This window comes from Heloderma suspectum, chromosome 5 (genome assembly GCF_057233095.1).
Source record: "Heloderma suspectum isolate Gila_16-S chromosome 5, 16-S_ref, whole genome shotgun sequence".
NCBI classification, from domain to species: Eukaryota; Metazoa; Chordata; class Lepidosauria; order Squamata; family Helodermatidae; genus Heloderma; species Heloderma suspectum.
Genome location: NC_139462.1, coordinates 122,804,477 through 122,829,201, shown reverse-complemented (window position 1 = coordinate 122,829,201; position 24,725 = coordinate 122,804,477). Strand labels below are relative to the sequence as shown.

At 41.0% G+C, this 24,725-nt stretch overlaps 2 protein-coding genes across 15 annotated transcripts in view; one reads left to right on the top strand and one right to left on the bottom strand.

The window, feature by feature from the left end:
• Positions 1 to 24,725, top strand: part of ADD1 (adducin 1) — a 110,153-nt gene that overhangs the window by 82,950 nt on the left and 2,478 nt on the right. For 8 of the 13 annotated variants that reach the window (XM_084859906.1, XM_084859901.1, XM_084859904.1 and 5 more), the window contains 2 exons: positions 405 to 561; positions 6,344 to 6,439. In XM_084859906.1, coding sequence (XP_084716032.1) covers positions 405 to 561; positions 6,344 to 6,439 — 253 coding nt within the window. Of the gene's footprint in view, positions 1 to 404; positions 562 to 6,343; positions 6,440 to 21,793; positions 21,828 to 23,623; positions 23,684 to 23,992; positions 24,051 to 24,725 lie in introns of those variants that run through there. The other 5 variants (XM_084859910.1, XM_084859911.1, XM_084859908.1 and 2 more) reach the window with 3 other exon arrangements.
• The window catches only part of SLC75A1 (solute carrier family 75 member 1), a 98,621-nt gene continuing 97,175 nt past the window's right edge, over positions 23,280 to 24,725 (bottom strand). For both annotated transcript variants that reach the window (XM_084859916.1, XM_084859915.1), the window contains one exon: positions 23,280 to 23,376. The gene's annotated coding sequence lies outside the window, so the exon portion shown is untranslated. The remainder of the gene's footprint in view (positions 23,377 to 24,725) is intronic.

The following is a 24,725-nucleotide window of genomic DNA, read 5'->3' as shown; positions in this document are numbered from 1 at the left end:
TACTACATTTTGATGTGCTGCTTAAGAGTGGATATAGCCTGGCAAAAACACTGATGTACGTGTGATGCTGTCCCTGAAATGCCTGCTCTCATGCAGTGCACTGAGTGAATAGTTATTGGTTAGTTGTTTTTATAATATTTATAGACCACCTTTCACCAGAAAAATGTTCACAAGTTTGCAACAGTCATGCTATCTAGTAAAGGTTGTCCAAGTCGGATCACTGATGCCTATGCTGCTGGGACCATCTGGTAAAATGGGTAATCTTACCTTCTCTCAGCTAAATGAAAATCTTATAAGCTATATGTTTCATCAGATTTAAATAATTTTCCCATTGTTTTAGCCCTCAGGCATTGTCAGTGCTCTGCATAGTAATTGGTGAAAGACATATTTTTTCTTCCAATTAGGGAGAACTGGTGACAGCATCAAAGGCAATAATTGAGAAGGAATACCAGCCACGAGTCGTAGTGAGCACAACGGGACCAAACCCCTTCAACAAGCTCACAGATAGAGAACTGGAAGAGTATCGCAGAGAAATAGAAAGGAAACAGAGACAGTCAGAAGGTTTGTGTATATAAACTTTGATTTATCTTACTATGATGTCAAGATATTGGGAATATGTTGTTAAATGTGACTCAGAGTTCTTCATCACCTGATGCTCATTGTAATTCTATTAGGTAGATTAGACTAAGAGATAGTGACGAAGTTCACCAAGTAATCTTGGGCTAAGTCATGGCTGAGTGGGGATTTGAACATGGGTTTCTCTAGTTATGTTCCAAAATGTTAACCACTACACCACAATGACTCCCTTAGGGAGCAATCCTATGGCCGCTAGACAGCGGCTAGACAGTCATAGGATATGTTGTTTTCCGGGAACCGACCCTGCACTACAAGGTCAGGTCCCAGAGAACCTACCTCCGCGCTGCCTCGGAGGCAGCGTGGAACAGCTCCATCCTCAGCGCTCGCAAGAGGAGCGCGGAGCAGCTGAAAAGGGGTGTGGCTGGGGGCATTCTAGGTCGGGGAGGGCGGAACTGCCTGAATGACACATCCTATGTGTCATACAGCAGCCTCCTTCCCCGCTCTGTGCTCTTGTGGCTAGACAGCCGCAATCGGCTGTCTAGCCAAAAATGCAGGGCAGGGGGAGCGCAGAGGGAACGATCCCCTCCGTGCTTCTCTGTTTCCCGCCTCCCAGCTGAGCAGAGCAGAGGAAGCTGCTCCAGCTGCTCTAGGGACTACAGAAGCAAGCAAGCTCCCAGAGAGAGAGCGATCAGAGCGAGAGAACAGGGGGAGCAAACAGGAGTTGGCCAGGGGAGCTGCAGTGGCAGAAGAGACAAAGGCAAAGAGTGAATAGAGGACCAGGCACAGGCTACTCTAGAACAACCAGGAAGCTAGACACCAAAAGGGATACCACTGACTGGTATCCCTTTCTTCTCATCCATGTGGGAACAAATGATACTGCCAAGCGGAGCTATGAAGAAATCACATCAGACTTTGACGCTTTGAAAAGGAAACTCAAGAACTTTGGGGCCCAGATAGTTTTCTCATCCATCCTTCCAGTAGTTAGAAGAGGGATAGAAAGGGAAAGAAAAATACTCCGGGTGAATGACTGGCTATGAAGGTGGTGCCGACGAGAGAGATTTGGATTCTGGGACCACGGGCTATACTTCCTGGAAAATGGACTGTTGGCAAGGGATGGGTTGCATGTTACAAAGGCTGGGAAGAATGTGTTTGGCCAAGCATGAAGAACTTTATCAGGAGGGCTTTAAACTGAATCCTACAGGGTAGGGAGACGTAAAGTTGGGGGTAATAATGGACGAAGGCTCATGCATCGCAATGGAGAGAACAGCTCTAATAGCACCCAGTAATAGTCTTCACAAACATGTAGGAAGAAAGCCAGACCATGAAGCACATGGTCTTCGATGTCTATATACTAATGCCCAGAGTATGGGAAACATACAGAACAAACTTAAACTCTTAATACAGGAGGGAAATTATGACTTGATAGGTATAACTGAGACTTGGTGGGATGACTCAGCAATTGAAGGATATAACTTTTTTAAAAAGAACTGGAGGATCAGAAAGGGAGGTGGAGTTGCGCTATATGTTAAAAATACATATCTCTGCACAGGAATACTGGAGGATGAGCTTGGTAGCCCTATTGAGGGCATCTGGGTTAAAATAAATGGAGCAAAGAATAAAAGGAACATGGTGGTCAGAGTCTACTACCGGCCACCCAATCAAGGAGAAGACAAGGATGAAACTTTTGAAAAGCAAATAGCCAATGTTTCAAGGAAGCACGATGTAGTAGTAATGGAGGACTTCAATTTCCCCGATATTTGTTGGGAGACAAATTCTGCAAAACATGAACCCTCCAGGAAATTCCTGACTTGTGTGGCAGATAACTTCCTCCCACAGAAAGTAGAGGTAGGAACTAGAGGATCAGCTATCCTTGACTTGATCCTAACCAACAGAGATGACGTAGTGGATAAAGAAGCAGTTACAGGAACTCTGGGGGAAAGCGACTATGTTATACTTGAGTTCATGGTTCTAAAGGAAGCAAAAGCCGAGTGTAGCCAAACGCATACCCTGGATTTTAGGAAAGCTGATTTTAATAAACTCAGAACAATGATCAGTAAGGTCCCATGGCAAGCAACTCTAACGAGAAAAGGAGTCCAAGATGGGTGGGAGTTTTTAAAAAAGGAAATTCTCAAGGCACAATTACAAACAATTCCAACAAGAAGAAAAGGCAGAAGACAACAGATGTGGCTTCACAAAAAGCTTAGAGATGACCTGAAAACAAAAAAGGACACACATAGGAAGTGGAAAGAAGGCCAGGAAGAGTACAGGCAGGTAGCACAGAATTGCAGGGATGGTGTCAGGAAGGCTCAAGCTGAGGTTAGCGAGGGATGCTAAAAGCAACAAAAAGGCTTCAGCTACGTGCATAGTAAAAGAGGAAAGAAATGGTGGCTCAGCTATTCAATAAGGATGGCAAAATGATAACAGATGACAAAGAAAAGTGCTCAATTCCTACTTTGGCTCAGTCTTCTCCCAAAAGAGGGCTTATGACCCCGCTGGCAAAGGCGAAGTACAGGCTGAAGGGGCAGGATTGCAGCTTGAGATGGATAGGCGTAAGGTCAAGGAACACCTAATTCATAGAATAGTAGAATCATAGAATAGTAGGGTTGGAAGGGGCCTACAAGGCCATCGAGTCCAACCCCCTTTGGGGTTGAACGAGTTCCTTTGAATTCCTTTGAACGAGTTCAAATCTCTAGGGCCAGATGAACTGCACCCTAGAGTAATAAAGGAACTGGCAGAAGAACTCTCAGAACCACTGTCTATTATCTTGGAGCAATCGTGGAGGACGGGTGAAGTGCCAGATGACTGGAGGAGGGCTAATGTTGTCCTATCTTCAGAAAGGAGGAACCTGGGCACTACAGACCAGTCAGTCTGACATCAGTCCCTGGGAAAATTCTGGAGCAGATGATAAAGCAATCCATCTGGAAGCACCTTGAAAAACAAGGCAGTGATTACTTGAAGCCAACATGGATTTGTCAAGAACAAATCTTCCCAGATGAATCTGATCTCATTTTTTGATCAGGTAACCTCCTTTGTGGACTGTGGGAATGCTGTGGACATAATATGCCTCGACTTCAGCAAAGCTTTCGACAAAGTCCCCATGATATCCTGATGAGCAAACTAGCTCAAAGTGGGCTAGATGTAACAACAATCCAGTGGATCCACAGTTGGCTACAGAACTGAACTCAAAGAGTGCTTCTTAATGGAATCTTCTCAAACTGGGGAGAGGTACGAGCGGGGTACCGCAGGGCTCAGTCCTGGGCCCAGTGCTCTTCAACATTTGTATTAATGACTTGGAGGAGGAGGTGCAGGGAATGCTGGTCAAATTTGCAGATGACACAAAATGGGGTGGGATAGCTAATATTTGGAAGACAGAAACAAAATTCAAAGTGATCTTGCTAGACTGTAGCGCTGGGCAGAAAACAACAGAATGACATTTAATAGGGAGAAATGCCAAGTTCTGCACCTAGGAAAAAGAAACCAATGCACAGTTACAAGATGGGGGATACGTGGCTCAACAACACTACAAGCAAGAAAGATCTTGGAATTGTTGTCGATCACAAGCTGAATATGAGTCAATAATGTGATGTGGCTGCAACAAAGGCAAATGCTGTTTTGGGCTGGATTAATAGAAGCATCGCTTCCAAATCCCGGGAAGTACTAGTCCCCTTCTACTCAGCACTGGTTAGGCCTCATCTGGAGTATTGTGTCCAGTTCTGGGCACCGCACTTGAAGAAGGATGCAGACCAACTGGAGAGGGTTCAGAGGAAGGCAACAAAGATGATCAGGGGACTGGAAACAAAGCCGTATGACAAGAGACTGAAAGAACTGAGCATGTTTAGCCTTGAGAAGAGAAGACTGAGGGGAGATACGATTGTGCTCTTCAAGTCCTTGAAAGGTTGTCACAGAGAGGAAGGCCAGGATCTCTTCTCCATCATCCCAGAATGCAGGACACAGAAGAATGGGCTCAAGTGACAGGAAGCCAGATTCCGGCTGAACATCAGGAAAAACTTCCTGACTGTTAGAGCAATACGACAATGGAACCAATTCCCTAGGGAGGTGGTGAGCTCTTCTATACTGGAGGCATTCAAGACGAGGCTGGACAGCCATCTGTCAGGGATGCTCTGACTTGGATTCCTGCATTGAGCAGGGGGTTGGAGTCAATGGTCTTATAGGCCCCTTCCAACCCTGCTATTCTATGATTCTCCTGCCCTCCTTTGGGTACGTGGTCGTCTCCAAGTTTGGAGGCAGCCGCCTATCTCGATAGGATTGCGCCCCTAATTGCTTTGGATTACCTGTGAAAACTTTCCTCTCTGCTTGAGTGATTTTTTTTTGCATCTCAATGTGAAAGGGTGTGACACTGTTTATAGGAGTGTTGAGGGGGAAAAAAGTGAACCCATCCCTATTGCCAAGGCAACTGGATAGATGCACATTCACCCATCATGCTTAGTTAACTAGTTGGGGCAGAATGAGGATGCGGATCTGCACGTGTAATTACAAGCCCAGGGTCCCAAACCTTTTTGGATTGGAGGGCACATTGGAATTTTGAGAGAATGTTCTGGACACTTTTGCAAAATGGCTGCTATGGAAGGGTTTTGTCATTCACAAAATGGCTGCCGTGGTGTTCATGGCACTCAGAAGGCAAACTGAGGATAAATGAAAAGTAAATTGCCCAAAGACCTAGGTGAAAGGTGGAATTAGGGACTGAGCTCCAAAACACAAAACCACTCTTTTGGATCCATACTTTCCTTCTCCAGCACCCATTTTGCAGAAGAAAAACTTATGAGACTCTGAGACAAGTAACATGGCCAAGAAACTGAGTACAAGGCAGAGGTGGAGTCAGCGGAATACCAAATCACATACTTGCCCCCACAAAGCACAACAAAATACCAGTTTCACAGAAGACCAACTGGTGGTGCTCAGAGTAACACACACACAAACAGGCAAAAAACCCACAAACCGCAGACAAACCCAAGCAAAACATCCCCCTGCTTCCCAGTGTGTGGCCTCCCTGGCAGGTGCCAAGAGAAGTGCCTATGGGCACTTCATTGGAAACCCCAGCAACATGCAGTTAGATATGAATTGGGGCAAAAGCCTTAGTGCTTGATACTGGAAGGCAATTAAACTGCAAGCATAGCTTGGCAAGACACAGAGTGTCAGCCCAGTTGCCTGGGCAATGAAGACTCATTCCTTCAATGAAGAGTGAGGGCCCTTGGTAACACCACAACATTGTCAAATGTAGTTGGATACACAGGCTATTACATTGTCATGTTCACTAAAGCCCCATTGCAGGCATTCATCTGCAGAGTTCGCAAGTGTGGGAGCTTTGTAAGCATTTTCAGTCGAATGAACATGCTTACAAAGATTTTCAGATTTTCACACTAAATGTGCATAGGACTTAAGTGATCCTTATTTGCCTGGGATCACACAGTGAAGAAGCCTTTCACATTAATAGTGCCAAAGCAAAACATTGCTTCCTGTGAATTGCATCAGTTGTCATTAGCCACAGCAAATTTGCAAACTGTAACTGCAAACTACCCTTTCTTATTTAACACAGGACACTATAGTGGCGTGGGATGGTGAGAGGCCTCCGTTTTTGTCCAGTTGTGCTCATGTTTTTTTACTCACATTAGAAATTGTTCTCTAAGTAGAATTATCCTTTAGTAAAAGCAAAGATAATTCATGCAAATTGGACTATAGTTCTTTTCATATTACATTTAATACGCAAGGATTTGTCTTATTAACCTCTCTATACGGGTACATTTTGTAGAAGGCTCAGAAGATGCCAGACAGCAAAGAGAAAGAAGCTCTCCTGACCACACCGTTGCTTGTACTTCACCCGTTACTCCAGTTAAGCTAGAGGAAGGTATGTCCCTTGGAGTTAAAGGACCTTGTGTAGCAGTATCTATGTTTTTGTGCTTCACTTAATAGACTAATTGGCGAAAATATCACTTATGTATTATACTCTGGAAAGCTAAATGTACTAGTAGTTGTGTTCACAATAATAAAGAAATGTGCATTGAGAACACCTGGCTTGGCAACAGTACAGGTGAAAAGGATCTTGGAGTTGTAGTCTATCACAAGATGAGTATGAGTCAGCAGTGTGATGTGGCTGTAAAAAGAAAAATGGTATTTTAGGTTGCATCAATACAAGTATAGTTTCAAAATCATGGAAAGTAATAGTTCCACTCTACTTTGCATTCGTCAGACCTCATCTCAAATATTGTGTCTGGACACACATTTTAAGAAGAATTCAGGTACATTGGAATGAGTTCAGAAAAGGCACACAAAGATTATCGGGGGTCTAGAAACTAAGTCTTATGAGGAAAGATTGAAGGAACTGGATATGTTTAGCAGGGCTGATTTGATTTAAATCAAATTGATTTAAATCACTTATCTGAAGGACTCAATTTTGATTATTTAAATCACAGTTTAAATCACTAGTGAAGAAGATTCTGTTCAATCATAATTTCTTAGTAGAAGTACATTATTGTTTAATATAACCTTAATACATAATCAGAGGTGTAGGTTTCATTAGAAGGTAGGTACACACTAAGCAGTTATTCTGAATTGTTCTCAGATTAATTTTCATCAAAAATATGATAGTAATTTGGTCATTTTAGAACTAAAGCAGAATGAACTTGTCAAGACTTTCAGGAGATGAACCAGCTCCAACTGTTCAGTTAATCATGATATTTTTGTCCTGATGTGCCAGAATCACCACCACCAAACAGGCTCCAAATTGTACTAATCAGATTGTTTATTCTTCTGGTCAGTTTTCTTCTTCAACAAACAACAACATTAATAAAAAACACACATGGATTTTTGTGGAGGATACATGAAGCAGAGGTTTCTTCAGGAATCAGGACTGCATGAATATGTTCTGTTCATTTTGGTTTTAATTTTTGTTCCTCTCCCCTATCCCTTCCATATATATCCAGACCTCCTCCTCCTCATTCTGATCTATTCCATCTCCCCAAATTCTCCATTGACCTTCTCTGTCTTTGCACTTTGACAGAGGCAAGGCTGAGAGACAGAGAGCATGCGCTTCTGTACACCACCTGCAGTGCAGAATAGGACTGATCTGGTTCTCCCCATCTCTATAAACTACTATTAACATATTCATAGAATGTAATTAGAAGTTGTATAATTAGTATTCATGATGATATCTTTGACCTAGGCTTTTTTTTACTTGTTTAATTGTTTTAAGAAAATTTCAAAATCTGATTTAAATAAAAAAAATCTTATTTAAATTTTTAAAATTGATTTTTTAAAACAAAATTAAACCATTGCTTTTTATCAACCCTGATTTTTAGCCATGAGAAGAGAAGACTGAGGAGGGATATCATAGTATTTTTCAAGTATCTAAAGGGTTGTCACATCGAAGAGGGCCACAACCTGTTCTCTTTCATCCAAGACTGTAGGACACAAAATAACAGGCTTAATTTACAGGAAGGCAGATCTTGGCTGAACATCAGGCAACACCTTCTAATGGTCAAAGCAGTCACACAGTGGAACCAACTGCCTAGGGAGGTGGTGGGCTCTCCATCATTGGAGCTATTCAAGCAGAGACTGGACAGCCATCTGTCAGGGATGCTTTAAACTGGATTCCTACACTGAGCAGGGGGTTGGTCTCGAAGGCCTAAATGGCCCCTTCCAACTTGATGATTCTTTGAACAAAAGAAATTCCTTGTTGGAACAGAAGAAAGTCCATCTTGTCAAGCATTCTGTTTTTGCCCACCTCTGAAAGTTCACAAGCGGGGCATGAAAGTGAAGGCCATCTCCTGTTGTTTCTCCCTAGCACCAGATAATTGGCATAATTACTACCTGTGTATTTGGAGGGTCTACTTAACTTTCATGGCTAATAGATTCTCTTCCATGAATGTGTTAATCCTTTTTAAAAGATGTGGCCAGCAGCACATCTTTTTTTTAATTAATCGTTTATTGTGAATTTTTATAAAACAAAACAAACTGAAAACATTACAAAACCTTAAAAAAAGAAATAAAAATACAGCAACATATTCAAAATCCTCAGTTTCTAACATTACAATATTCGAGGGAAAAAAGGGAAGAAAAAAAAAGTTTACATGTAAACTTCAGTAAAAGCATACCAAATATCCGCATATAAGTCCATTTGCAAGTTACGTCTATATACCACTCTTTCAAATGTTGCTAGTGTTGTTAAGTCTTCAGTCCATTGCGTTATAGGTGGTAAGTGTTTATCTGTCCAGTGTCGTAGTATCAGTCTTTTAGCAACCGAAAGGGCACGAGAAATCCATTTACGCTGACCGTGTGTTACATTCCAAGAAGCAGGTATGTAATTCAAAAGAACATTTACATCAGTAAATGTTCTTTTGAATTACATACATAAAAGTGCTTTCCAATACAAAATTTATCTGTACAATAACTTCCTTCCAAAAGGAGGCAGCCACTGGGCATTTCCAAAACATATGAATAAAAGAAGCACCGACTGCATTACATCCCCAACAATTAGCCGAATTTGACAAGCCCTTACTAAAAATTCGTTGTGCCGTCCAATAGTCCCGAAGCAAGAGCTTTTGCTGAATAAGGTGTAACCGAAGATCCATTGAAATGTCCGATACAGACGCCAAAACGGCAGTCTACTGATTATACAAAATAGGACATTCCAATTCCCTGTTCCATTCCTGCTGTAAACCATTTGTGTCATATTTATTCATTGATAATAAATGTTTATAGACATGAATTGTAGGTTAATACATCTGATCAGCTTCAATAAGTATTTCCAATAGCAAAGGAGACTCCGAGGCAGTAAAAGCAGCAGGACCGAATCTAGATGCCAACAGATGTTTCAACTGCAAATACTGCCATTCTGCTGAAGCCGGCAGATCACATTGATCTCACAAAATTGAAAATACCAAAAACTCATCATGAACCCCACTAATTGATCAAAAGTTAAGATCATCTTATCTGTCCAGGTCCACCATAAAAACATCTTTTTGCCAATTCTTAAATCTGGATTTCCCCATAAAGTCAATTTAGCACGGGAAAATGGATCAAACTGTAATTGACGTGACATTATACACCAGACTTCCCTAACTGCCAAAATTGTGGGAGGAGCTCTGTCTACCTTAATGTGCAGAGAACCTAATGCCATCCATTTAAAGAGAGGCTCCGGACAAGAAGATTCCAAAACTGACCACGGAGGAAAATCTAATTTGAGTGGAAAAGACCAAAATTTAGTACAGGTCAGCAAATAGGCCCAATGGTACATAGCTAGATCCGGAAAACCAAACCCGCCTTCATAAATTGGAAGTTGCATCCTTTTGAAAGATATTCTTGGTGGAGAGGAACCCCAAAAGAACTTACGAAACAAAGCATTGAGTTTTTGGAAATATTTCCCAGGTATAAGTACAGGGATCCCTCGTATAATATAAATAATTCAGGGGAGGTTATTCATTTTAAGTGTATTTCACCTTACCCCATAAACTCAACTTTAAAGATGCCCATCTATCTATATTCCGTGAAATATCATTAATGAACTTGTTTAAATTTAAACTAATCATTTGAGATACATCTCTAGGAATAATTATTCCCAAATAAGTAATAAACTCTGGGCACTGGAATTGCCATTTGGCTAATACATTAGGGTATATCATACGCCCAATCGGCATTATTTCCGACTTTGACCAATTAATTGAATAGCTGGACAATTCACCAAAGTTATGAATCAATTTAATCAAAGCTGGAACTGACAACTGGAGTCTTGATATAAACAACAAAAGATAATCAGCATAAAGACTAATTTTAAATTCTAATCCAAAATGGACGAATCCATGAATACTATTATTTTCTCTAATAGCACACGCCAGGGGTTCCAAACATAAATTGAATATCAATGGGGAAAGTGGGCAACCTTGTCTGGTGCCCCGCCCTAGTAAAAAAAAAATGCTGAGAATAAACCCTTGGTCAATATTCTCACTCTAGGAGCTGAGTATAAAATTTTAACCCATTTCAGAAATTCTATAGGAAAACCAAAATTGGTCAATATAGTAAAAATACATTTCCATTGCATTTTGTCAAAGGCCTTTTCTGCATCCAAGGAAATAATGGCCACCTGATCAGTTCTTTCAGAGTTTAAAGCAACCAGATCAACAACTAATCTAAGATTATAAGCCCCCTATTTGTAATAAATCCCACCTGGTCTGGTCTAACCAATACAGCCATGACCTATTGTAATCTGTGGGCTACGATTGCTGTTAATATTTTGATATCTACATTAATTACTGATATAGGTCGATAGTTTGTGCAGTAGGCATGATCCTTTCCTGGCTTAGGAATCACAGTAACGTAAGCATCATTTAATGATGAAGAAAGGGATATATGCCTGAATGGTTATATGCCTCTATAACCATATTCAAAAATATGGTTATAGAGGCAATACAACTTTGGGGCTAAAAAGCTAGAAAATAATTTATATTGGGAATTCATCTGGTCCGGGTGATTTCTCAGTATGCGTTTTCATTATTGCATTCATGATTTCCTCTAAACGCAGAGGAGCTAAAAGGAGCTGTTGTTATGAAGAATCTAAATGTGGAAGATGAATCTGGGGGGAAAAGCGTCCATATCTTGCACTTATATCTTATTACCAGTACTATATAGATCAGCATAAAACTTTAAAAATTGCGAGTTTATGAAGTATATACTTTACCACTCTCATCTTTAACAGCTGAAATAACATTTTGATGTTGGTGCTGTTTAAGATGATGTGCAAGGATTTTACTAGGACGTTCACCATTTTCCCAATATTTCTGTCGTAGACATGTCAGAGCAAGTTCCGTCTGTTGTGAAAGGATAGTAGTATTCAACTCACACTTAGTATTCTGTAGCTCTTGATAAAGGTCTGCTTTAGGGGAAGTGGCAAACTGAGTTATGAGAGATTTCAGCTTCTTATTTAAGTGCGTCTGTTGAGTTTTTTGAAGTTTTTTTTGATAGGAAGCATAAGAGATAATTTGGCCCCTTATAAAAGCTTTACTGGCCTCCCATTCAGTGGCGCACAAACCTGCTGTACCCTCATTACTACTGAAATACTCTGTTAGTTCAGCTAACATCTGGGTTTTAAACTTCTCATCATTAAGAAGTGACACATTAAAACGCCAAAGACCGAGGGCCCTAGGAGTATCAGAAAATTGCAATTCCAAACATAGTGGGGTATGATCTGACACTACCAATGTATCAATCTTGCAGTCTTTGATTTGACATACTAAAGTTGTAAAAATAAAAAAAATAGTCTAATCTAAAGCAATTAGGTGAACTGGTGAAATAAAAGTATACTGTCTGTCAGTAGGATGTAAAATGCTCCAAGCATCAGTGAAACTATATTCCATCATATAAGCCTGAAGTGCCAGTCTCACTGCAGATTGAGTCTTAGGAGAAGGTGTACTCCTATCTAACAAAGGATCTAAGACCGCATTAAAGTCTCCACCCACAATCAAATAATCATAGGTAATATCAACCAGTTTAGCAAAATAATAATGAAATATAGCTGGAGAATCAATATTTGGCCCATATACATTGATCATATTTAATTTGCTCATAATTTGCTCCTACCAAGATCAAAAAATGCCCCTCAGTATCAAAAATCACCTATTGAACTAAGATGGAAAGTGGCTTACAGATTAAAATCATCACCCCTATACGCCGCGTTGAAGTGTCTGTGACATAGGCCTCCCTAACCCAATGCGTTTGCTACATCTGACGATCTGCAGCCATCAACTGAATTTCTTGTAAGAAGCTCTTTTAACTTGGTAAAACTTGGCTCTTTTCTGTTTGTTTACATTTCGCAGCCCGTTGACATTCCATGAAGTCACGTTAAACATTGTCACGTTAAACTTAAAACAAAAGCAAATTATTTGCCCCTCCACCCAAACACATCTTGCTAGATTTACAAACAATGACTAAGTGTATATACCATAATTGGTATAACAAATACATCCTTAATTTACATTTAGGACTAACCATTTCAGACTTCATCAAAATAATTCTTGTTATATAGAAACTGAGAAAAAAATTAAAATTATTCCAAAATATGAACAAAAGTAGGGGAAAACAACAAAAACTCAAATAATCCCATTTGTGTCCACCTACCATAAAAAGTGCCAAAAAACACCCCTAACAAAACAAAACAAACAAATAACCTAAACAAAAACAAAAAAATAAAAAACTTCTGCCTTCCATTTAGACCAACGTGTAACCACAATGCTCAGTTTAGCCCCTCCCACATATTAAATACATACACAGAGCAGCCCCTTCATGGATCACTGCCTTGTTATGGCGAAGGGGCTTGCGCAACTCAGTGAAGCCATAAGCTATGCCGTGCAGGGCCACCCAAGACGGACAGGTCATGGCGGAGAGTTCTGACAAAATGTGGTCCACTGGAGAAGGAAATGGCAACCCACTCCAGTATTCTTGCCAAGAAAACCCCATGGAACGTATCACAAGGCTAAAAGAGATGACGCCGGAAGATGAGCCCCTCAGGTCGGAAGGTGTCCAATATACTACTGGGGAAGAGCAGAGGGAATTTCCAAGTAGCGCCAGAAAGAGTGAAGCAGCTGGGCCAAAGCCGAAAGGACACTCAGCTGTGGATGTGTCTGGTGGTGAAAAGAAAACCCGATGCTGTAAGGAACAATATTGTTTAGGAACCTGGAATATAAGGTCGGCGAATCAAGGTAAGCTGGAGGTGGTCAAACATGAGATGGCAAGACTGAACATCGACATCTTGGGAATCAGCGAACTAAAATGGACAAGCATGGGCGAATTTAATTCAGCTGACCATCATATCTACTACTGTGGGCAAGAATCCCTTAGAAGAAATGGAGTAGCACTCATAGTCAACAAAAGGGTGGGAAAAGCAGTACTGGGGTACAATCTCAAAAACAACAGAATGATCTCAGTACAAACCCAAGGCAAACCATTCAACATCACAGTAATTCAAGTCTGTGCCCCAACCACTGAGGCCGAAGAAGCTGAGGTTGATGGGTTCTATGAAGACCTACAACACCTTCTAGAACTAACACCAAAAAAAGATATCCTCTTCATCATAGGGGATTGGAATGCTCAAGTAGGAAGTCAAGAAATCACCGGGATAACAGGCAAGCATGGCCTTGGTGTACAAAACGAAGCAGGACAAAGGCTAACAGTTTTGCCAAGAGAACACGCTGATCATAGCAAACACTCTTTTCCAACAGCACAAGAGGCGACTCTACACATGGACATCACCAGATGGTCAATATCGAAATCAGATGGATTATGTCCTTTGCAGCCAAAGATGGAGAAGCTCCATACAGTCAGTAAAAACAAGACCTGGAGCTGACTGTGGCTCAGATCATGAGCTGCTTCTTGCAAAATTTCGGCTTAAATTGAAGAACGTAGGGAAAACCGCTAAACCATTCAGGTATGACCTAAATCATATCCCTTATGAATATACAGTGGAGGTGAGTTATAGATTTCAGGGATTAGACCTGATAGACAGAGTGCCTGAGGAACTATGGACGGAGGTCCGTAACATTGTTCAGGAGGCAGCAACAAAATCCATCCCAAAGAAAAAGAAATGCAAGAAAGCCAAGTGGCTGTCTGATGAGGCTTTACAAGTAGCTGAGGAAAGAAAGGAAGCGAAAAGCAAGGGGGAAAGGGGAAGATATACTCAACTGAATGCAGAGTTCCAGAGAATAGCAAGGAGAGACAAGAAGGCCTTCTTAAATGAACAATGCAAAGAAATCGAGGAAAACAATAGAATGGGAAAGACTAGAGATCTCTTCAAGAAAATCGGAGATCTCAAGGGAACGTTTTGTGCAAAGACGGGCATGATAAAGGACAAAGAAGGCAGGGACCTAACAGAAGCAGATGAGATTAAGATGAGGTGGAAAGAATACACAGAAGAACTATACAGGAAAGATCTGAATGTCCCTGATAGCCATGATAGTGTGGTCACTGAACTTGAGCCGGACATCCTAGAGAGTGAAATCAAGTGGGCCTTAGGAAGCATTACTAACAACAGAGCTAGCGGAGATGACAGTCTTCCAGCTGAGCTATTTAAAATCCTAAAAGATGATGCTGTTAAAGTGCTACACTCAATATGCCAACAAATCTGGAACACTCAACATTGGCCACAAGACTGGAAAAGGTCAGTTTACATTCCAATTCCAAAGAAGGGCAATGCCAAAGAGAGTTCAAACTACCATACAACTGCGCTCATTTCACATGCCAGCAAGGTTATGCTCAAAATTCTACAAGCTAGGCTTCAGCAGTATGTGAACCAAAAACTATGGGAAGTACAAGCGGGGTTTCGAAGAAGCAGAGGAACTAGGGATCAAATCGCCAACATTCGCTGGATCATGGAGAAAGCAAGAGAATTCCAGAAAAACGTCTATTTCTGCTTCATTGACTACACTAAAGCCTTTGATTGTGTGGATCGCAACAAACTGTGGCAAATTCTTAGGGTGATGGGAGTACCAGACCACCTTACCTGTCTGACAAGTATGACAAGTATGAGTATGACAAGGCTGTATATTATCGCCCTGCTTATTTGATTTATATGCAGAGTACATCATGAGAAATGCCGGGTTGAATGAATCACAGGTCGGAATTAAGATTGCCGGGAGAATTATCAACAGCCTCAGATATGTAGACGATACCACCCTAATGGCAGAAAGCGAAGAGGATCTAAAGAGCCTCTTGTTGAGGGTGAAAGTGGAGAGTGCAAAAGCTGGTTTGAAACTCAACATTAAAAAAACGAAGATCATGGCATCTGGCCCCATCACTTCCTGGCATATAGAAGGGGAAGAAATGGAAGCAGTGACAGATTTTATTTTCTTGGGAGGAAAGCTATGGCCAACCTAGACAGCATAGTAAGAAGCAGAGACATCACCTTGCCGACAAAGATTCATATAAATAAAACTTTGGTTTTCCCCGTAGCAACGTATGGCTGTGAGAGTTGGACTATAAGGAAGGCTGAGCACCGAAGAATCGATGCTTTCGAACTGTGGTGCTGGAGAAGACTCTTACGAGTCCCCTGGACTGCAAGGAGGTCAAATCAGTCCATCCTAAAGGAAATCAACCCTGACTGCTCATTGGAAGGACAGATAATGAAGGTGAAGCTCAAATATTTTGGTCACCTAATGCAAAGAGAAAACTCCCTGGAAAAGACGCTGATGCTGGGAAGATTGAAGGCAAAAGGAGAAGGGGACGGCAGAGGATGAGATGGCTAGATAGCATCACTGATGCAATGAATATGAATTTGAGCACGCTCCAGGAGAGAGCGGAGGACAGGAAGGCCTGGCGTGCTATGGTCCATGGGGTCACGAAGAGTCAGACACGACTTAACGACTGAACAACAACAACAACACAGAGCAAAGTTACAAACATTACAAATTTAACCAACAAGAAATAGTAATAATGATAATTTTTTTAAAGAATTAAAAAGCCAATTGGATATTTTAACTAATATTATATCTGGAAATGTGTTCATACATGTACATACATATACACACACATACACACGCATATGTGTATACATACATATACACAGACATGTATGTACCTGTTGTTCAGTCGTTCAGTCGTGTCCGACTCTTCGTGACCCCATGGACCATAGCACGCCAGGCCTTCCTGTCCTGCGCCCTCTCCCGGAGCGTGCTCAAGTTCATATTCATTGCATCCGTGATGCTATCTAGCCATCTCATCCTCTGCCGTCCCCTTCTCCTTTTGCCTTCAGTCTTTCCCAGCATCAGGGTCTTTTCCAGGGAGTTTTCTCTTCGCATTAGGTGGCCAAAATATTGGAGCTTCAGCTTCATTATCTGTCCTTCCAATGAGCAGTCAGGGTTGATTTCCTTTAGGATGGACTGATTTGACCTCCTTGCAGTCCAGGGCACTCGTAAGAGTCTTCTCCAGCACCACAGTTTGAAAGCATCAATTCTTCGGCGCTCAGCCTTCCTTATAGTCCAGCTCTCACAGCCATACATTACTACTGGGAAAACCATAGCTTTGATTAGACGGACCTTTGTCGGCAAGGTGATGTCTCTGCTTCTGACTATGCTGTCTAGGTTGGCCATAGCTTTCCTCCCAAGGAGCAATTTAATATAGTAGTTACATATAACCTGTATTTACTCAAAATATGTAAATTAACACACTCAAAAACAGGAATTATGTATATGTTATACATATACAAGAAAAGAAAGGAAAAAGAGGAAAAAAAGAAAGCGGGGGAAGCAGTAATATACAATGCATTTGATCTGGCATGCTGCCCAGACTTCTTATCAACTATAACCTAAATGAAGCTTTGGAGGAGCAGAAAAAAAAAAAGATAGAAATTGGCTGGATTCCAGCTCAAGAAACTGAAGAAGTTGGATCCCTCATTTTGATTTTAATGCCAGTGAGAAATGATTCTGCAGCATCAGAACTTTAAAACTTCTTCATCTGGCCTTCAAAAAAAATGCAAAATGTGGCAGGATATTTGATATGATATTACAAGTTAATTTGCTTTGCCAGTTTTCTTGCCTTAGTGAATTGTCTTCTTCTATCAGCAAATTCTTTAGTATAATCAGGAAAGAGCATAACCTTGTCGTTTGCTGGCCCCCACTGAAGCTTACCCCTCTCGCTTGCTAAATGCATAAGATAATCTTTTGTAGAGGCACATAAAAACTGAACGATAACAGGTGCCTTGTGTAGAACCTGGAACATGATAAGCATACTCAATATCAAGTGGAAAATCAGAAGGCAAAGCCAATAACTCGCGCAGAAATTTATGCATGAACTCAGAAAGGTGGAGATCTGTAGCCAGATCTTCAAAGCCAAGAAGGCAGAGGTTAGCTCTCCGAGCAAAAGCCTCCAGTTGAAAAATTTGAGCAGACAGAACATTATGAGAGGCATCCATAGCAGTTTCATGAGCAGTAACTCAGCCTTCAAGTGCGTTAACTTTTGACTCCCATCTTTTGAAGATAAATATTCATTGAGTCCACAGACCCTTGAAGGGTAATGATGGAATCCTGAATCATTTCAAGCTTCTTTGACTGCACTGATAACTGCAAGGACATAGTTTTTATCAAAGCAAGCAACTCTTCTCCCTCTCCTGCATCTTCAGAAACCTTTGCTCGGGGGGGGGGGTGTCAGTGGGTGGGGCATAGACGGCATTCCCAAGCCTTTCTTCCGCCTTGATGTTGCCATCCTCCTCTCACTTCCAAAAGCACAATAAGCAAATATAAGTGTGGAAACAGAAAACAAAAGCTTAGGCAAGTTTAATTGCAAATAGCCAGGTCACGCGACAGCCTCAAAGAGGTAATTTTAAAGCTGAAACTTGGGAGAGATGCAGCGAAGAACCAATCACGACACCATCTCCAACCAGAAGTCCCAACAGCACATCGTAATCTGATAGATAAATCGTACACTGTGAGAATAAGTACTTCCTTTTGTCTGCCCTTAACACTGCCTGTTTCATTGGGTGATCTGGTTCTTAAATTATGAAAGAAGGGTGATTTTTTTTTCTCTCCACACCATGTTCAAGCTTATAAACTTCCGTTTTCCAAACTAGAAAGCCCCAGTGCTTTAGCTTTTGATCATAGCAAGGTGCTTTGGTCATTTTGGTTGCACTTTTCTATCCTGTTGTAGTTCTGTGGCACTCTCTTTTTGAGTGGTGGTGTCCAGAACTACATGGTATTCCAAGGGCAACCATACCATAATGGCAGATACTTTCCATTTGATTTTTCAATTCCGTTCCTAATCCCAACTTTGTGCCTTTTTTCACTGCTATAACACACTGAATTGAGTTTTCAGTGAACTTCCTAGTATAATTAACCTTGAGAAGATAAGACTGAGGGGAGATATAATAGTGCTCTGCAAGTACTTGAAAGGTTGTCACAGAGAGGAAGGCCAGGAGCTCTTCTCGATCATCCCAGAGTGCAGGACACGGAATAATGGGCTCAAGTTACAGGAAGCCAGATTCCGGCTGAACATCAGGAAAAACATCCTGACTGTTAGAGCAATACGACAATGGAACAATACTACCTAGGGAAGTGGTGGGCTCTCCCACAATGGAGGCATTCAAGACGAGGCTAGACAGCCATCTGTCAGGGATGCTTTGACTTGGATTCCTGCATTGAGCAGGGGGTTGAACTTGATGGTCTTGTAGGCCCCTTCCAACCCTACTATTCTGATTCTATGGTGATCCCATCATCTCTTGGGAGATCACAACCAATGCAGACCCTAACAACAGGGTTCCATAAATCCACTTGCCTCCTCTCCCATGGTGAAAATCCCTCCTGTCTCTGGGGATTGCTCCTTCCTCTCTTCCAAGCACAAAAATCCGCCTTGCTGTTGGTCATCCCTCCTGCAAAAGCCTAGTTGCCCCTCCTTTCTTTCTTTCACGGACAAGTTGGTGAAGGAAAGGAGATTTGTCTCTCTCAGGCTGGGGCAAAGATGGAAGCAGCAGGAGCAAGTGTTTTCACTAGGGATGTACAGATTTTGTAAAATCTGAATTTCACAGATTGTTGGCAGCCTTTTGTTCCATCGTCCACTCATTGACAGAATTGGATTTTTTTCCATTTCCCGAATTTGCGCAAATTTGTACTTATGAAAATGTGCAAATCCCCCCCCCAAATGCACATTTTCATGCTTTAGCTTATGAGGAAAATGTGCATGTTCTGATGGTATTTTTTTATTTTACATATTTTTCTATGACTAAATTTGTGTAACATTCCAGAAAGTTAAAAAAACTGGTCCACAAGTCTGCGAATTCCCTGCTACTCGGCAAAAGCCAGTCCACTGTGGAATCTGTGGGTTGAATTAATAGAAATCCATACTCATTTGCTTCTGTGATGGATTTCTCCGGAACCCGTAGCTTTCACTCCTTTTCTGTGCACATGTCTGTTGCCATTCCTCATTCCCTGTGCAATTTGGGCACCAAGACATCTAGAACTCTCCTGTATGCTACAGCCCATTCCCTCTATTCTGCTAGTGCTGCTGTGCTGGCCTCAGTCAGTGCTAGATAAATTATTCAGCCTGAAAAACAGGTTTGGGGGGAAGGCCTGAAGTACAGCCCAGCACCCAGACTATGAAACTGGCTCCATTTTTAGCAAATCAGCAGATTTACAGGAGATAAATAAGTGCTGGAAGGATTGCTTCCAGGATGGGTGGGGAAGTTGGTTTAATGCTTGGTGTCCCTCCTCTCCCTTCCACACTGACATAGCCAAGAAGACCTAATCTACCCTGCCTCCCATTTCCAAACCAAATGTACATGTGAACAAGAAAAACACAAAAGGAAAATGAATGAATTAAAGTGGGCAAAATGATTTCTTAAATTTGGCTACTTAACTGATTGACAATTTTTTTCCTGTTCAATGAATGGCTGCTGGGTTTGTTTGCCTTTGATATAGCATGCTGCAAATGTTGCTGGTCTGTATGAGTGAGGATGGAAATAAATCTCTTCCCTCACTCCATTCATAGTTTTCCAAAGAGGGATCAGCTGAACATCTTTCAGTTGTTGCATGAGAAATTGGGCTCTGTGCAATTGTTGCTGTTGTTGTTCAGTCATTCAGTCGTGTCCGACTCTTCGTGACCCCATGGACCATAGCACGCCAGGCCTTCCTGTCCTCCGCTCTCTCCCAGAGCGTGCTCAAGTCCATATTCATTGCATCGGTGATCATATCTAGCCATCTCATCCTCTGCTGTCCCCTTCTCCTTTTGCCTTCAGTCTTTCCCAGCATCAGGGTCTTTTCCAGAGAGTTTTCTCTTCGCATTAGGTGGCCAAAATATTTGAGCTTCAGCTTCAGTATCTGTCCTTCCAGTGAGCATTCAGGGTTGATTTCCTTTAGGACTGACTGATTTGACCTCCTTGCAGTCCAGGGGACTCGTGCTTTGTGCAATACAGTACACATAATTTCTGCTTAGCTGTTTCTCAGTACTCTGTTTGTGTGATGCCTATTTCTGCCCTCCTCCCAACTTAGGTCGGAGGTAGGCAGCATTTGTGAAGTTGCTGGTGGGGTCAAGATGAGTCAACTTGAGAACGTTTTTTCTTTCTAATCTCAGTTACTTGGGAGTAAGTGCCATCAAATCCTGTGGGACCTACTCCTGAGTATGCACAGGACAATACTGTTAAGAACACTTCCTTCTCCCACTCCCTGTGGGGTTGGAATTGAGAGGAAAGAGACTGTGTGGGAAAACAACATAACATCTTTCTGAATGATCTCATTAACAAAATCACAAGAAGGATTTACCAACAGGGAAAACAGTGACTTGCCCAAATTACAGTGAAGCTATGGACTTTTGAAATCATTTCTTTATACTGAGAATATATTTTTTCATAACACGCACACCTGTTTTCCTCTTCCTTAAATCTCTTCCAAGATACTAAGAAATAACGACTGGCTATCAAACCAAGTCAGCAGGATACTGGTAAGATTAGGAAAAGAAATTGTCCCAGTGGACATCATTTTGCATTTCTTTAACCCTGAAACTTATTTGTCACTATTTTAGCCAGCCAGCCAGCCTGAAGAGATTCTTTTCAGATTCTTCTGGTCTGCTTGGGATAATTATTGAGCTAGGGAATAATTACTATGTCAAAATTATATTTTTGCAGTAGTTCTGAAATGTGACCATATTTTCACTTCGGTGAAGCCACAGCTAGCATGTGCAAATTCACTGAGCTAGATATGAACAGGATTGTTTAGTCCAGTGGTTCATGTGTGCACCAGAGCCCCACCCATCCACTTTAGTAGAGAGGCAGAACTGTTTCCTTTAAATGAATGGAAAAACCTTGTCCAAGTGGCTTTTGGATCAGGCAAATGTTTAGTGAATTCTGCTTGGTGTTTGCACATTTCTTAAGCATTATTGTAATTGGATTACACCTCTAGTCCTATGTTCCGTTTTAATTTAGATGAAAGAGAAATATTGTTTCTTCTAAGGTTTCTGCTTAATGAGAGCAAAGCCAGAGACATCTTTTAATCACATTTCAGTGAATTGATAAAAAAAATAAGTTGAGTCCACAAACAGGTGTAATCTAAGATGTGTTCTGCGTTTTCCTTTTACCCTGGGATTTATCACTTGTCTGTTACAAAGTTGTCTATTCACACCACCTCATTCTGTAGTCTGTAAGAATGGTACTGACCATTCTTTTAATATAACACAATGGCTTTAATGGATGCATAGATTCTCTACTTGTGCTTTTTTCTTCTTGTGGCTGCGTTACAAACAGGAGGTGGATATGCTAAAGAGTACCTGTTGCCATAGTAAGTATCATCCCATTCCTGTTCCTGCTGCTTTCCCTGACTTCTCTGTGTTTTGTTTCATTCTCTTGCATCTTTTGTGATGTTTCCTCCTTGTGTTGGCTTGGTTAGTCAGGCATTTACACAGTTGTAGCTATTTAACTATTTCTGTTGCTTTACCAGAACAAACAGATCAGAGTTACGTTAACAAGAATACAGTCTGTACCCTAAATTAAGACGACTGTGGCTTCCTGATGTGTGGCTTTCTTGGTAGCTACATATCTAAAACTTATTCTGTCAGTTCAGATACTGATTTTGACCCCAAACAACTAATGCTTCCTTTAAAAGGAGGCTATATTACTGTTGTATTGTCCCTTTCAATCAATAACAAAAATATAAAATTGTCTTAGGAGACAAATAAGAGGATGTTTCTAATAGGCCCATCTTATAATTGTATTGGCTTTTCAGGACTCTATCTTTTCCCAAGTGTTTTAAATGTCCTTAGTGGTTCATGGCCTGTTGTAAGGAGGAAACTGGAGCCCTACTTCCCCTTGTCTTCATATTGAACAGATGATTGTCTAAAATTAGGCACAAGGAAGAAAAGCAGGTACACACTGCAAATCTGGTAGTCTGCAGTTCTTTTATATACACTGTGGGAAAGTCTCAGCATATATTTCTGTAGGATAGGAAAGTTCCATCTCCTCATGTTGAAACTGGCTAGAGCCATATGCTGGGTGTGGCTTTATAGTGCCAGAAGGATTATTTTTATGGAGCATTTACAGTACTGCCTTATGGGTGTCCACTAGGCTTCAAATTTTCCATTTATTTTTATTCTCAAATTCCTTCAAGTTAAATCTTATTAGAAGCCCCATTTGCTAGATGTACTTACATTTCTGAAGAATTTGTTTAAAAATAAAACAACGTTTTTGGTGTTCCTTAAAAACTTGTTAATACATATTATATTCCAGGGAAAGGTAATGATGTTTTTCTGAGAACATCTGGGACAGAAAAAATTAAAACTGAAAAGTAGTATTTAAAGGGGACTCGTGAAATAATTTTTTAAAAAACTAATTGCAGCTTGTAACCTGCTTTCTCTTTTTACCCTGCTTTTACATTATCTTAACCCAGTTTAAAACTTCTAACGTTTTGGTTTGCCGAGTTTGAAGTGGTTATCATCACTGAGCTAACAAATTCTTTAGATTCTAAGCTTCAAAAATAAAGGTGCACCACATACAGAATTGTTTAATATAAATAAAAGAGAAATGTAAACACAACACTTAATTTGATCATAAAATAATATAAACTGCAGCATAGTAAGCTTTCAGTGCAAAGTTAGTAATAAAGCATACTTAAAGTCACTGACCTGGGATATAAATTTAATAAAGAACAACAGTGTTATTAACATTAAATCTCCAAACCCTAAGCTGGAAAAGCAAAAAACTGTATTTCCACACACAAAAGAAGTCTGCTGCTGCAACTTTTTTTTGTGGTTTGTGCATTCCTGTGTCTTGGTTGAATTCCATTCCTTCCTTCTTTCAACATGTTTATGTGAAGAGAACATGAGTTATGGAACCTAAAATACAAGCGGAAGGATTTGACTTGATCTACATAACAACATCTGGTTTTTTTTTAATGTTTCGGATGCTCTTCAATTGAGACTTATCTCCCTTCTCTGCAAGACCTTAATAATGCTAGAGATAGGGGACATTACTACTGCTTTTTAATATTTATGTATTGCTTTGTGCCAAGGGGCCTTTTCAAGCCTCTTTTCTAACCTAGTTTTCTGCTCAAATGCTCAGTTTTCTGCCCTTCCTTCTTAGGACTAAAAAAGTCTGCAGATATGAAATAGCCAAACACAGCATCTTTCTGAAGCATGAGAGGTAGTTCATGCATTATGAACAAATGGGGAAAATAGATGTGTGAATCACCTATACTTCTTGTCTCCTTCTTCTGTTCCAATGCCTGAATTGAGAGACTCAGATCTTGCTTGTGCTTAGACCTGTGAACTCCAGCTGTTGTTTGGGAGAAATTGCTAAACCGTCTTCAAAGTAACAGTGCTGTAGAAGTAGGGGAAGCAGAAGCAGGGATAGTTCATGCCTCTGCTTTCCCTCTCTTTGTAACCTCTGAACAAGCTCGAAGGAATAGCTCTGCATGAGTTGGAATGTTAATTTCTGTATTCTTCTTAACAGTCTGTGATCCATATGAAGGTATCATAGAGTATGCCAGATGTCTTTTGAAGATGAGAGGGTAATAGTTAACATTGCTGGGCTTCCTTTGCAAGGTCCTGTATCTGTAAAGGGTTTGTTATGGTTTAAGTAGTATGGCTTAAGTTTTCATAATACAGTGGGGCTGTGTGGACGTAATGGCAATGTTCAGTGGCAATTCATGGGTTAATCGACCTATTAATTTGTGTGGACACATGAAACACTTTAATTTCCAGCAACAACCTACAAAGGCCGCGTTTGTAGGTTGTTACCCTGATGTCCAAACCTGGGCACTTGGGGGTTTTGGTGGGTAAACAACCCCAAGTTAACCCATGGTTTGTTCTCGGTTTAACTTGGGGTTGTTTAACTCATGATTAACAACCCCAAGTGTCTGGGTTCAAACATCATGGTAACCTACCAATGCAGCATTCATTGGTTGTTGCTAGAAACTAGAAGTGGCTCATACACAGCATGCATCCTCACAATTCTCTGACACTACGTCCAAACAAGGTCACAGTGTGAGCCACTCTTCCCTCTTTGGAGAAGATTGAGATATTTTCCAGCTAGAAGACTGTTAATCAAAAACCTCATTAAGTCATCAGTACTATTCAGTCTGTGCACTGGGGCTAATAAGTGGTTTTGGCAAAATGAGGGAAAACCAGCATAAGCCACCTCAGGATCTTCTTGTCTAAACTAGGCAATCCGTAGTTGTTATATC